Raw genomic sequence first — 14,057 nt, 5'->3', positions numbered from 1 at the left:
CACAATTGAGCCCAAAGTTGCTGTTGCTAAGCGAGACAGTCCTTGAGTTTTGTCCCAGTTTTTACCACCTTTCTGGCCATGGTTGTTAAGTGAATCACTGCAGGGTTAAATCAGTAACATGGTTGTTAAGCGAAACTGGCTTTCCCCATCGAAGGTCGCAAAAGGGGATCACATGAACCCTGGACACTGCAACCGTCACAACTATGAGTCAGCTGCAACGCATCCGAATTTTAATCACATGATCATGGTATCAGTGTGTGTGTGATACAATGGTTATAAGTGTGAAAAGTCCCTTCGGGGAGAGGGGGCGGTCTATAAATCTTGAAATAAATAAATCTTGAAATAAAAACGGTCATAACAGACACTTTTTTTGGTGTCATTGTCAGTTGGAACAGTCCCTAAGTGCCCTGTTGTAAGTCGAGTAGTACCTGTATGTCTTAACAAAATCAATTTCTAATTTCCTGCCCGGTTGAAGTTGGGCTGCATTGAAAGAAAATAATAATAATAATAATAAACCTGGCAGTCTCAGAATTTGCTTAAATGCTGGGATTCTCTCTCAAACTCTCTCACTTCCGTCAGCTTTTTGGGGGTGAAATTACGTCACCTCTTTTCTAACAAAGAGTCTCGCCACAAAGCAAAATGCAGACTTGGTGGAATTAGCTTGATCCACATCTCCCTGGCCAGGTTTTCCTGTCTGGCAAATTAAAGCAGATTAAGCTTTAATCCCAAACCCCCAACTCCTTTCCTCCCAGGCAGGCATTCTGGCCTTTGGGACTACAAGGCCCATCTTCTGCAGCCAATTAAAACAGCGGGGAAGGGAGCTGTAGCTCCAGCAGGGGTCCCCAAACTGGGTCGCTTTAAGACTTGTGGACTTCAGTTTGGGGACCCCTGTGCTAAGCAAAACAACTCTCTCTTTCTTTATTGAAATCAAGAGAGGAAATGCTTTTGGAGGCTTGGTTCTCCACCTTGAATTTAAACCATTTTCCTTTGTTTCCCTGCAGTTGCCTTCTTTGCAGGAAGCCACGCTTCCTGTAAAAGGGTTTGTGTGTGTGTGTGTGTGTGTGTGTGTGTGTGTGTGTGTGTGTATCTCCCTTTCCTGGCCCAGTCATCCCCAATTTCGAAACAATGGGACACAGTTCAGCCCCTTCTGCAAACAGCCCCTCGCCGCCCCCTGGTCCTGCCAACCTTGGGGGAAACAAATAAGAATTTGAGACAATAGAATCAACTCTCCAAGGTTTTTTTGTTGTTGTTGCTCAGCACAGACTGACAAAGTTGCAGCTGCCTGAGATAAGCCCACCCAGGGTTATCTGGGGGTGGGGGCTTTACAGGGTCTTTTCGGAAGGAGGGGAGTCGAAGGAAAGCGAGATCTACAGCTAGCTCAGCCTCTCCAGGCTGGGGACCAGCAAAAACTCAACTAGTGGTGCAATGCTCTGAGATGACACGTGAAGAAGATCTCTGGTGCCAGGGAGAAATGCCATTTGTTTTTGCAGTTCTGCCCAGCTGGACGCCATGTTATTTCCAGATCTGTAATTATACAGCAGTGCAAGCTTGGAAGAATTTTAAAAAAAAAAATTGCAAGAGGTTGAAAGAGAAGCAAATGCAGTGAATCAATTGGGGGGGACGAGAATGTAGGGTTCTTGGCGCTTTCTGAACTTGGTTTTCCTGCAGACCTTTCATGACCCAACTAGGTAACCTCACCAGTGCTAGAAGAGACTGGGGTTTCCAGGGAGGAGGAAGAGGAGATGTCCAGGAAGATGGACTCAGGAGAGAAGACAAGGAAATCCTTCTAGATCAGGGGCTCCCCGTTCCCTTCAAGAAGTCTCAGACTGTTCATCGGTCCTTGCCCAAACCCTGATCAGAGGAAAGTAAGTTAATACATATGACTTTGACTAATAGTACTAGGAATACTAATGCCAAAAAAACAAAATCGACCCTTGGATAGTCCCATCACCTTGAAGGACAATGTTGACCACTTGGGAGAACCCAACTTTAGACCCATGGCTAAAAGAAATCTCTTAAGGCAGAACAATTGTGTGCTTTATTTTTAAAAAATGGACAGGAAACACATGCCAAATCTCCCCTTCCTTATAGCGAGACTCCACTCCCTGCATTGAGAAGAAAATACTTTTCTTCCGTTTTAAGAATCGCAGTGTAAACATTTGGACGTTGCTTTCAAGGGTCTGAAGCACTTCGCATACATTATCCAACGGGAACCTTGGCTTCCGTTAAATGCTTCTTAGGTGGCCCATCTTTCTCCTGCTTCTGGAAGCTTCCAGATGCCTTCAGTTGCTTGCAAGGATGAATCACCCCGCAGAAGCATGGCCAGTCTAGGGAAGAGAAGAACCAGGGGAGACAGGAGAGCATCTTCCAGTATTTTAGGGGCTGCCACAGAGAGGAGGGGTCAAGCTATTCTGATGGTCCCAGGTGCAAGCACAGGTCATAAGTCCCTTTTCTCAAGACCACCGCACCTTCAAATGGCCATCAAACAAACAGCGATAAGTACAGGGCTACACCGACCCTGCGCATGTTCTCCCGAGATATTAATAATACAGCCCTTAGCTGGAATTTTGTAACTTTTATCGTTCATTTCAAGTTGTGCAACGTAAAATATTATCCAGATGAAACCTGGTTTTGTTTTTGAAGACCGCAGATTTTGGGCTAAAGTTCTGCTTCCCAAGTTGTAAGAAATCCTTATCTCTTACTTTGCACCGAGTTTAGGTTTGATAAAGTTTGTGCATTGTAGCTTTTCGTGGTCAATGGGCTCTTTTGTGTCAATTGCCTTTTTTTTTGTGATGAAACCAGCTGGCATCGCCCAAAACCAATGAAAACTGAGCAAGGAAACAATGACCCGGGCAGAACCTTTTTAGAAAGCAAGCTCTGATTCCACAGAGTTGAATACCCTGGAGAAATATTTGAGGAATTTCTTATACTAACAAGGACTTTGTCTCATTTCATGCAGGCTTTGAGGCACAGAACAAGCCTTAAACACCTTCCTTTCACTACAGTACCAGTGGCAATGAGTCTTTTGTGGCTGCTTCAGCAATACACAACAAAACAAATAAACACGATCAGCAAGGCCCCACAAAATAAATATATCCAGCCAATGTTGCACCTTATATTTGTTTTGTGCTCCTATTTTACGTCCTATTCACGAGTTCAGCACACAGCCATTTTCTAAAAACTTCTCTGATGCTTGGGTGGGGGGGAAAAAACCAGGATTCCTTGCTTGGTCCTACGCCGATAAAGCTGAGTAAAGCTGAAATTATCCTTAAGCTGCATCTCACATGGACACAGGACCACCTGATCCAACATCTAAAACAATGACCCACTTGGTTTGAGCTACAAGATTTGCACTCTCTGGTGGCCCCAGACATGGATCTACATTCATTTATGACTCAGAAGATGATCTTCAAATAACAGCTAATCTCTCATCCAATCGTCTGCAGCTAAAGACAAGCCCATCTTACACAACTGCAATTACAAACATAAATATATATATACAGTATATAAGTGCTATACCTCCCACCATCAATACTACAATAGACCCGAATTTGCAACCAATAAAGTTGGATGGTTTTTGTTTCTTTTTTCACTTGGATGGACTCTACCCTCCTGCGTTTTAAGGGTGTTTTCATGCCTTTATAGCCATCGATAGATTTTCCACCCTGCCTTTTTTTTCCAGCACGTCCTAGAGAGACAGAATAAATCTGTTCCTAGGGTTGGTGGAAAACATCCTATTAAAATTCCTCAACTCCCTTGAGAAATAAGATTATTGGAATATTTTTAACACCTCTCTAACAACGCTCTGTGGAAATTAGCAGCGGCATTAGTTCATGGAGTTTGAACGTTGTATGGTTGACTTTCCTGACCTCCAGCCCCCCCAGGGCAAGGGGTCAGCTTCATGGGCAGCTCAACCCCAACAGGAGTCAACCCTGCAGCCCCAAGAAGAGTAGCTGGTTAAGCCTTCTTCTTGCTATTAGTTGCAGAACATTAAAATAGCTGCTGTATTCCCCAAAGCCACTGTTCTACCTACACTTACCTGTAAGTAAGTCCCACTGGGCTTTGTGGGTTTACTTCTGGGTAAACAGGTGTAGAAGTGTTCCATAAATTGCCATGGTGATTGCAAATCATGGATACATCGACCCAAGAATGCTACAAAACCATCTTTATTTTAGGAATGGCTAAGCATTCAAGATAAACTCTACTCTGGGATGAATCTTAAGTCCCAAGGACCATGTCACATCACGTCTGCAACCACAATGCAGAGGTGGATTGTTCCTTGTTTATTCCGGGTTTGTTGGGTGTGTTTTGTCATCCTATAACCTTGGGACTTCCAAGACGTATACAGGAAGTTCAACTCAGCTTAGTTTTCCAAGTTCTATCATCGCTTATCTAGGCCACCAGCAATTAAATGCCATTCCACTGCCTTCAAACGTAGATCTTGTTCTACTGAACTCTGACCTTTGAGATAATGAAACTGGCAGGAGAACTCGTAACACAGACGATAAAAATGTGAAACGAAGCGAAACCCCACAAACGTAGATAAACACAAGGCGCTGAAAATGTCAACCTTCCACCTGCCTTAAATTCTCAACCCATCCAGATTAAGGTTTCCTTTCCTAATTTTATTCAGAATTGAAGCCAGCATAGGATCAAAACTTTGATACAACATGGAAAAAAGTCAAGTTTCCCCCTCCCCTTATTCTATAATTCTCAACATCGGTGTAAAATGTGGGGATGGGAGTCATTTAATCCAGGGGTCTCCAACTTTAAGACTTGTGGACTTCAACTCCCAGAATCCCTCAGCCAGCAAAGCTCAGCTGGACTAATCCCTCCCTGTTGGGATCTGGTCGAAAATGATTCATGCTAGTTAAATCAATTCGCTCCATAAAAATGCCAAGTCTACTTCAACCATAGACCCTACTTGGTAAAACCTACAATGGGGCCAGGCCTTTTTTATTCACAACTGGAGTTGATTTTATGACCAAATCTCGGGGAGAGCTTTTCAAATCCAAGTTTTTTATTCCCACGGGCAACGGGAAGGATTTGGGGAATGTTAAGTGAGTAACATTGCTGCGTGCTTGGGAAGCAGGCATTAAGGGTGACTAAGATGAAATGTATTCTCATCTTTCCAGTATAAGGGATAAAGGTCATATTTTAACTACACAGGAGGAGTTTCTTGTAAATGTGACGAAACATTTGATTAAAAGAGACAAAAAAAAAAAAAAACAACCTTGAAAAAAGATTTTCCCACAGTTTGGAAAGTGCCCAGAAGAAACCCTGGATCCAGTTACATTTAAGAAGTTAATCTCAAGTGCTCTTAAACACACATATACACAAACACACATAGCTTTGGTTGGATCCTTATCACAAGCTGGTTTGGAAACCACAATAGCTGGGTTTATACTCCACATTCCACTCAACTCAAAGTATCCATTATGGCTTTGGGTGATGTGACACCGAAGATCGAGAGAAAATGGCTAAGTCTATTTTGCACCTGATCAGAAGACGTTTTCCAGATTTCCCTGTTCCTGTTGACGGAGCTGTTTTCCTTCTACTCGTATCTCCAGGTTTCAAAATCCCACCAATTTTCAAAATTTGAAGTCACTTTCAAAGGCAACTCTTCCCAACCAGCAGAAGTTCTCACACGTTCCTCGTATTTTTCTGGTGGTATCTCATACATTATCGGCTTCATCCAGCTCCCATCATGTCCAAGAGAGGGACAATGCAATGAAGGGAAGACCAAAGAGTTGTAGAACCCCACTTGTCCATGAAGAAGACCATGAAAAAAAAAAAAGGCCAATTGGGTCCTTCCAATGAGAAAGGACCATCCTTTGGTCCACAAGAATGTAAGGGAAGAAGAGTTATTAGAACTTGCACCTTGGTTCTACAGCATGAGTATGAGGAAGCTTCCATTCTGCATTATATCTTTTTTAGTATCTATTATATAATAAAACTAACTTAGTTGTTTTGAATCTCTGCCTGCCAATCTCTAAGAATCGATGTGAACGAAAGGAGACAGCATGGATAAAAGTTGGAACTTGGGACATTTGAGGCAAGGTAGTGAAAGTGTGTCTGGTCAAGGCTATGGTTTTCCCAGTTGCAATGGATGGCTGTGAAGGTTGGACCATAAGGAAGGCTGAGCGCCAAAGAATGGAGGCCTTTGAACTCTGGTGCTGGAGAAGACTCCTGCATTGAGTCCCTTGGGCTGCAAGGTGATCCAACTGCTCAGTCCTAGAGGAGATCAACCCTGACTGCTCTTTAGAAGGCCAGATCCTGAAACTCAAAGACTTTGGCCACCTAAGAAGAAGGAAGGACTCCCTGGAGAAGAGCCTCATGCTGGAAACGATGGAGGGCAAAAGAAGAAGGGGACAGCAGAGAAGGAGGTGGCTGGATGGAATCACTGAAGCAGTGAGCTTAAATGGACTCCAGAGGATGGTAGAGGACAGGAAGCCTTGGAGGAACGTTGGGGGGTTGCGATGGGTCAGACACGACTTCGGAACTAACCACAACAAAGTGAAAGTAAGTTGTACTCAACCCTCTTGATTCCCAACATGTAAACCGCAGGAAATATGAAATTGATCAGATTTGGTGACAAAGAAGAAGATAAAAGTTGCTGCCTTGTGCAGACTCAACATTATCATCAGTAATTTAAGGACGGTAAGCAGAAATCTCTTTGAAGAGCAGAGAATATGATTTGCTGCAATTACTCAATAATTCAAACGTTTTAAACTAATGTTTGAAAACAAGCATCACACTCTCCTGAAATTCTCCGCTTTCATCCACACTGCGTTTATTTCTCAGAAATTGCACACCCTGCTAATTAAAACCCTTTCTTTCAAAACAAGTCCCCCTATTGGTACTCGTAAGAATCCAAGTCCAACTGCTACAGCAGTAGCCTCTCTCTTAAATTTATTAAATGTCCCCTGAAAAAGCAATAATCTATTAGCCTAATCCACTCTAAGCAGAAGAATTGTGACGGCCATTAATCACGCCAGCAAAAGAGACACATCGCCACCCCTACCCCCCCCCCAGGTCTCATGAAAACCGTTGGAAAACTGTATTAAAAAAATTAAAAGCTGTAGCAAGCTACAGATTCTCATCGATTACAGTGATAAGTAGAAATATTCCAACAATTCTGGTGTCCCATAAAATTGACATTTTAAGCTCTTTCCCTTTGATACACGGATGCCAACTGCCAAGTACTCAAGATGGAGTCCTTCACGAGCCAATTCTTGCATATCTCATGAGGTTGAGTGCTAAGGCTGGTTAGATGCCAAGAGATTTTACTTCTAACGAAGGAAACACAGGAATTGCAGAATCAACAGCTTAAAAGTTATCGGTTGATTGGAGCAACCCTAGATGATTTCAAGAAAAATCTTCAAGGATTCAATCTACAATCAAGAAAGCACAGGTAGTTCTCAACTTTTGAGGGCTACCTGTACTATCTTGAGCCACAATCAAGGCCAACATTGATCAAACTTACTTGTTAAGGGAATTTTACCCCATTTTTCTTGCCACAAATGTTAAGTGAATCACTGCAGTTGTTAAGTAAGTAACACTGTTGTTGACCATGGGGGTGATATGCAACTGGTCATAAATATGAGCCAGTTGCTAAACATCCAAATTTTGATTACAGGACCATGGGGATGCTACAACGGTGGTGTGAAAAACGATCCTGTCACTTTTCTAGTGCTGTTGTAACTTTGAACAGTCACTAAATGAACTGTTGTTAAATCAAGGACTATCTGTACCTTGAGCGCCACTCCCTGTACAAAAGATACGCAACACGAACTTCCAGCCTAGGATTTCCGTTGGGTTCTCCTCTACAAAATTGACTTTTGAAGCTGGGGGAGAAATCAAGGGTGGTAGACATTCTAGGCTAAAGGCCTCCAACCTTGTCAACTTGAAGCCTGGAGGACTTCAACTCCCAGAATTCCCCAGCCAGCTGGCTGGTGAATTCTGGGAGTTGAAGTTCACTAGGCTTCAAGTTGACACGATTGGAGACCCCTGTTCTAGGCCCCTTGCAATGAAAGACCTTTGCCAACTCACAAGAGGAAGTGTGTGGTGCTTCCCTGCTGACGATTCATCTGACCCCACCCCTTTATCAGGCTTCTGAAACCACCTGACAGAAACCTGAGGCACAGGTGTATCAGGCCAGGGAAGCCAACACCTACTGCAATGTTGTTCTTCTTTCTCAACTGGTTCCACCAAATCCAATCCCACGAAAACAACCCCTCCTCTTTGACTGAGCCGTCGCCTTCCTTCTCCTTGTTTTCCTTCCTCGCCCTCGTCTCTCCACCCGGAAATTCAAAAGCTGCAAGTTTGCAAACCAGAAAAAAACGGATGAGTAGGTACTCTGGGCAGGGTCTCAAACAGGCCTCCTGAGTCACTTTTACCATCGTCATAGATCCTCCTGGATCCTTCCTGGCTTGGCCTGGGTGGGGGAATCCACGGACAGAAAGCAGCGGGAAGGATTTTAACATGGCATGAGGCAACGAGGCAATACGCAAAGGCCCAATCGATGCTCTGCGTCTAGCCATGGACTGTTACACACAGTTGTAGGACCAGGGCCAACTGCACATCCCCTCCCAACTCAAAATACTGCATTGACAATATTGCATGAGCTAATTTCCTTTCCACTCAACCGTGGTGGCCAAAAGCAAAGCGTTTTACACACACCATTCAACCCCCCCTCCCTTCACTTAAGAGGAGTGACCCAAGTTCTAGAGAGGGAAGAGCAATGGAGGAAGCCATCTACTACATGCAGTCCTCGACTGACAGCCCTTCAGCACTGAGAAAAAGTGAGTTGTGACCGTCTTATTTACGGCCACGCGGTCAAAATTCAGACGCTGGGCCACTGACTCATATTTATGACTGTCGTAGAGTCTCCGGAGCCACGTGATCCCCTGTTGTGACCTTCTGACAAGTGAAGTCAATGGGGAAGCCAGATTCACTTAACAACCGTGTGACTAACTTAACAACCGCAGTGATTCACTTAAGGACTGTGCCAAGAAGCCTTCCCTTCCTCTGCTTGAATCAAATGATGTGTGTGTGTCTGTGTGTGTGTGTGTGTGTGTAAAAGAAACAGACATTGCGATCTCCGCAACTGTAAAATATATTGTTCACTTAGCTGTCGTTAGCCACTGCTAACATCGTCAGAGTGTAAAAACCATTAAAGAGAGACCTGCCTTTATACACTATTATGATAGGCCCCAGGCGCGCAATGGCCAAATTGATTAATCGTGTATAAAGGCAGGTATCTCTTTAAGGGCTTTTACACTCTGACGATGTTAGCAGTGGCTAACGAAAGCTAAGTGAGCAATATATTTTACAGTTGCGGAGATCGCAATGTCTGTTTCTTCTTTGCACAACTGTCTTAGGAGAAGGCGTGTTCAACCCTGCAACAGCCTGGCCATTTTAAGGACAGGTCTTAACTCAGAGGTCATTAAGCAAAGCCCCCAAATTCAGTGTAATGGGAGAACAGTAATTCTCAGATCAAACAAAGGAAGCTATTTACAGTAGTGGGGAAGAAATCCTTAAAAAATATATATATATATTTATACGTGTGCCTTTTGGAGCCTAAGGCGTAACTGCTCCTTGCTGGGAGAGGTGCAGTTTGCAAGCTGTACCCCTTGATTTCAGAATTAAATAGAAAAAAACCTGGAGGCCATCCCAATCCAACAGGCTATTAAAACTCCACGGGATTAGCATATCCCATGATAAATAATTGAATTGTGTTTCCACAATAGACAAACAACAAAACTACTATATTAAGCTTCGCGTGACAGATTGATTCCAAGGCTGCTCCCAAGTAAAGATTGCTTACGTCTCCAAGTCTGCAGAAAAAAAAGATAATTAAATGAACTTCCGACTCGTCCCTCGTAAGCAAAACGAAGCATTAATTAGTGCCTTTCACTCCTACTGAACCTAGTCTTGTTTGAGCTCCAAAATGCAGCAGCAGAAGACCAGAAAGAGATTTTTCCCCCTTATCTCAAGAACATCAAGACAACATTGGTTAATATTTCTCCAAAGCGAGTGGAAATGAAGTGAGCAAATTGGCCATCCACAAAGCAGAGAAACCACATAATATAATGAAGGGGGAGCTAAAAGAATCCACTCCTAGGGCTTTACGGCTTCTTGCTTAGACCTTGTAAAACCCTCAGCTCAAATTCAACACAATGCATGAATTTATTTCAGACAAGACACTGTTGTAACCGAGAAGACAGCACTGGAAAGAAGTAATTCAACTACATGATTAATTAATTACATTTTGTAGGCCTCCCATCTCACTGGCAAGACATTAAAACGGAGATATAAAACATTAAACATGAAATAAGCCAAAATTAAAGACCTTAAAAGCCAGAAAAATAACACCATGGGTTGGTTGTGGGATTGTCATCCTGGTCCACCAACCACCCCCAATAGGGAAGACATTATACCAGTGTTTCTCAACCTTGGCGACTTTAAGTCCTGTGGACTTCAACTCCCAGAATTCCCCAGCCAGCTGGGGGATTCTGGGAGTTGAAGTCCACAGGACTTAAAGTCGCCATGGTTGAGAAACACTTCATTATACACAGACATGTGTGTGTGTGTGTGTGTGTGTGTGTGTGTGTGTGTGTGTGCAGGTGTGTTCCTCACCTCTTTTGGGTGTACCAAAAATTCAAGGCTTCCAAATTCCTCACGATGTGTCCTTAAAAAGAGGGGTTTTTTTTTTTTGTCATTTTGCACCGTGATCTGAACCCATACAAACCTTTGCAAATTTTGGCTTCACTTCTGGACCTTTGGAGCCAGCTAGTCTGAATAATTTAAGTTTGCTTTTCTCATCTCTGACCCAAAGCACTCCCGTAAAACAGTCAACATGCAGTGCTTAAACAAACACAGCACCACACCAGGGTGAGCCACAAAACAGAGTAAAACATCGTAAAGAGCTTTAGAGAGAGTTGGCTCAAAATTGCTTTCCTTCCTTTGGGCGGGCTGAGTGCAGGTTTAATAAACCCCCCTCCCTCACTGCACAATGGAAAAGGAGGTCTAAGAACAATATTTTGCCAAAAATAATAAGCTACAAAGCAGGGCCTAGGTCCTATCTTACAAACACAAATACACACACACACACACACACACACACACACACACACACACACAGAGACATATTTCCGGAGCAAACCCTTAGCTACCAACTCTCTGCATTCTTGCAGGCCAAACAATGGGCGGTCATTAAAATACCAGCGTTTATTATTTAAGACGAGAGCATCCAACTGTGGCAACTTTTTAAGACTTGTGGACTTTCAACTCCCAGAGTTGAAATCCACAAGTCTTAAAAAGTTGCCACTCTAACGGGCAGAGTTTGCAGAGTTTTGGATCTACAAAACACTTCCCTCTTTTGAAAGTATCTGGGATTCTGTTTCTGATCTACAACTTGCTCCAGGAAGGAATAAATGCATGGATTTCCATAGGGAAAAAATTCAGGAAAATGGAGGCTTGGATTCTGGAGCCCTCCTCTCCTGAGGAGCTGGCAAATGTTGGCAGCACAAAGTGATTGTTGTAGCAATTAAAAAGAAAGGGGTGGAGGACAGACTGACCTCCACCCCTGCAGCCCCACTACCGAGGGCTAAGTCTGATTTTTTTTTTTCCTTCTGCAAAGGGGGCCCATCGCAGGCACCACCCAATGAATGGAGGTTAAAAATAAGCTCCAGGACGCCGATTCAATATTTATTGGCCAAGGAGCCTCGGCGACTGCCACCAGATGCCAAGAAGGACTGCCAAATTCCAAAGACGGAGGCTGCTGCATCGGGAAGGGAGGCACAGCAATGAGATCACACCGAAACTGCAGAGTTTCGCCCCGGAGCTGCCACTCGGAGCCGACTCTCAAGGGAGTCATGCTTCTTCCGCCAGAGAGTCCCAGAATTAAGGCTGCCATTCCACAGGTCTATAAAGGAGGAAACCCACCCACCCACCCTCTGCCGAGCCAAAGAGCCTGGCTGCACATCCAACAGGTGGGATGAATGTCTTTGGGAATCCTCTTCCCCCCCCCCCCCGGCATGTTCCAGGCACAATTCCCTGCTAAGCACGCATGTACTGGGCGCATTGCAGGAGGCACCTGTTTCAGAGCACCCAGCAGGTGTTTCCCCCACGGAAACCACCCCAAACAGGTCTGCGAAGCAGCTGATTCAGAGCCCGGGGGGGGGGGGGAGTTGTTGGTCGGATCCCGTCTGTCAAGGCTTTGGCAAACCTGTTGGTTGGGTTTCAGGAATTGCCAGTGTGAAATTCCAAAGAAAGGACACATCTGTGGGCCCACAACAACACAACAACCCCCCCCCCCAGGTCTGGGCACGTGCTAGCACAACTATTTCCATTCACAGCCCAGATCACAACACTGGGAGGAGACTAGATGACCTCCAAGGACCCCTGTTATGCTGTGTTGGTTTCAATGGTGTTGGGGGAAGAGCCTCTAGACATCAGCCCCAGGCCCATTTGTGGGGAGGGGACCCAGAGGGGGCATTTGCCTTGCTGAACCCAACTGCAAACACATGCATGCAGATTTACAATAAAAGAGTGGGGGGAGCTGATTTCTGAGGAAATATGCCCTTCAGTGCTGCCCCGCAGGGGGGGGGCGCAGGAGGGGGAGGATTAAGGCGGGGGTCGCCCAAGGGAGGTCCGGCCTCAGATCCTCAATCCTTCCCCCACCCCAGGGCAGATTTGCCCACAAAGCCCCCAGTCCTCAAGGACTTCCTCTAGGAAAACAAAGCGCCTGGGAATGCAAGGAAGGCGGGGAGGGGGCTTTTCCTTTCTGCCCCCCCCCCCGCCCCAAAGGAAGCCCCGTGGGCGATCTGATCCCCTCCCTTTCCCCGCCTTGCAAAAGCTCCCCCCCCCCAAAAAAACCCCTCTCCTTTGGCTAACCCAGCCCGGAGCCTCCGAGCAACAGCTTCGCCCGCCTGCCCAGACGCCGCTTCTTGCAAAACTTTCCCAGCGGAGGTTGGGGAGGGAAATGGGGGAGGGGGAGACCCGCAGAGACCCTCCTGCCCCCCCCAAAAAGCCAGACCCCCCCGGGGTTGGGGACTCTAAAGCGGGGGGGCGGCCCCTGCTTCCCGCCCCCCACCCCATCCCCAAAGGCGCCCTCGCCAACCGCGCGCCCCTCTCCGGGCATCCTCCTGGCGTTGCGCCCGGGCAGCCGGGCTCCCCTGGCGGCGCCTGCGGGGTCCCGGGCGGGAGGGCTGGGCGGGGGTCGCTGCGCGGGCGGGGCAAGGCTCCCCCTGGGCCACCGGGAGGGGTGGGGAAGGGAGGGGGGAGGGAAGCGGCGCGGCTCACTTTGGAGGCGGCGGAGGCGACGACTCGGGCGGACATCTTGCCTCCTCCTCCAACCGCGCAGGGGCTCCGTCTCCGGGGGTCTCCCCGCCCGCCCTCCGGCTGCTAACGCCGCTGCTGCTGCTGCTGTTGCCGCCCGCCGGCTCTCAGGCCGCGGGGCCCCGCGCCATCCCCGGCACGCGGGCGCAGAGCAGGAGAGCGCGCCCAGCAACTTTGCGCCCGGCGGCTCCGGCCGAGGAGGAGGCGGCGGCGGCGGAGGAGGCGGCAGCGGGAGCGCGGAGGGGCCGGGCCGGAGGGCGGGGAGGGGGGGAGCAGGGGTGGGGGCTTGGCTGCTGCTGCTCCCGCCCCTCCTCCGGCGCCGCCCCCCCCCGCCCCCGCCCTGCGCGCGCAGCCGCCCAGCCCAGCCCAGCCCAGCCCGAGCGAGGCCAGGCGAGCGGAGGCGGTTTTGAGCCCCTGGAGGACCCGGGAAGGGGCTGGCCGGGCTAGAGAGCGGCTTGCAAGGGGTGGGCAGAGGGAGGCAGCGGGCACGGAAGCGCCTGGTTGCAGCCGCTGCTGCTGCGCCCTCCTTCCTTCCCCTTTTCTCTCCTTCCCTTCCTCCATCCGTCCATCTCGCCCTTCCTTCCTTCCTTCTCTCCCTCCACCTCTCTCTCCTTCCTCCTCCTTCCCTTCCTTCTCTCCCTCCTTTCCCTTTCCTTCCTTCCCTCCATTTCTCTTCCCTTCCTTCCCTCCCTCCCAACTCTCTCCCCTTCCTT

At 47.2% G+C, this 14,057-nt stretch overlaps 1 protein-coding gene across 5 annotated transcripts in view; it reads right to left on the bottom strand.

Moving 5' to 3' along the window:
- TJP1 (tight junction protein 1) overlaps positions 1–13,541 on the bottom strand; it is a 72,110-nt gene extending 58,569 nt beyond the window's left edge. For 3 of the 5 annotated variants that reach the window (XM_081964700.1, XM_081964702.1, XM_081964703.1), the window contains exon 1: positions 13,309–13,540. In XM_081964700.1, the coding sequence (XP_081820826.1) occupies positions 13,309–13,344 (36 nt within the window). In that variant the 5' untranslated portion in view covers positions 13,345–13,540. Of the gene's footprint in view, positions 1–13,308 lie in introns of all 5 variants that reach the window. The other 2 variants (XM_081964704.1, XM_081964701.1) reach the window with 1 other exon arrangement.
- Positions 13,542–14,057: the final 516 nt, after the last annotated feature.

Source organism: Natrix helvetica (genome assembly GCF_964273705.1).
Source record: "Natrix helvetica genome assembly, chromosome: 12".
Classification (NCBI taxonomy): Eukaryota; Metazoa; Chordata; class Lepidosauria; order Squamata; family Natricidae; genus Natrix; species Natrix helvetica.
The sequence above is the reverse complement of the archived record's forward strand: the minus strand, read 5'-3'. Positions and strand labels throughout refer to the sequence as shown.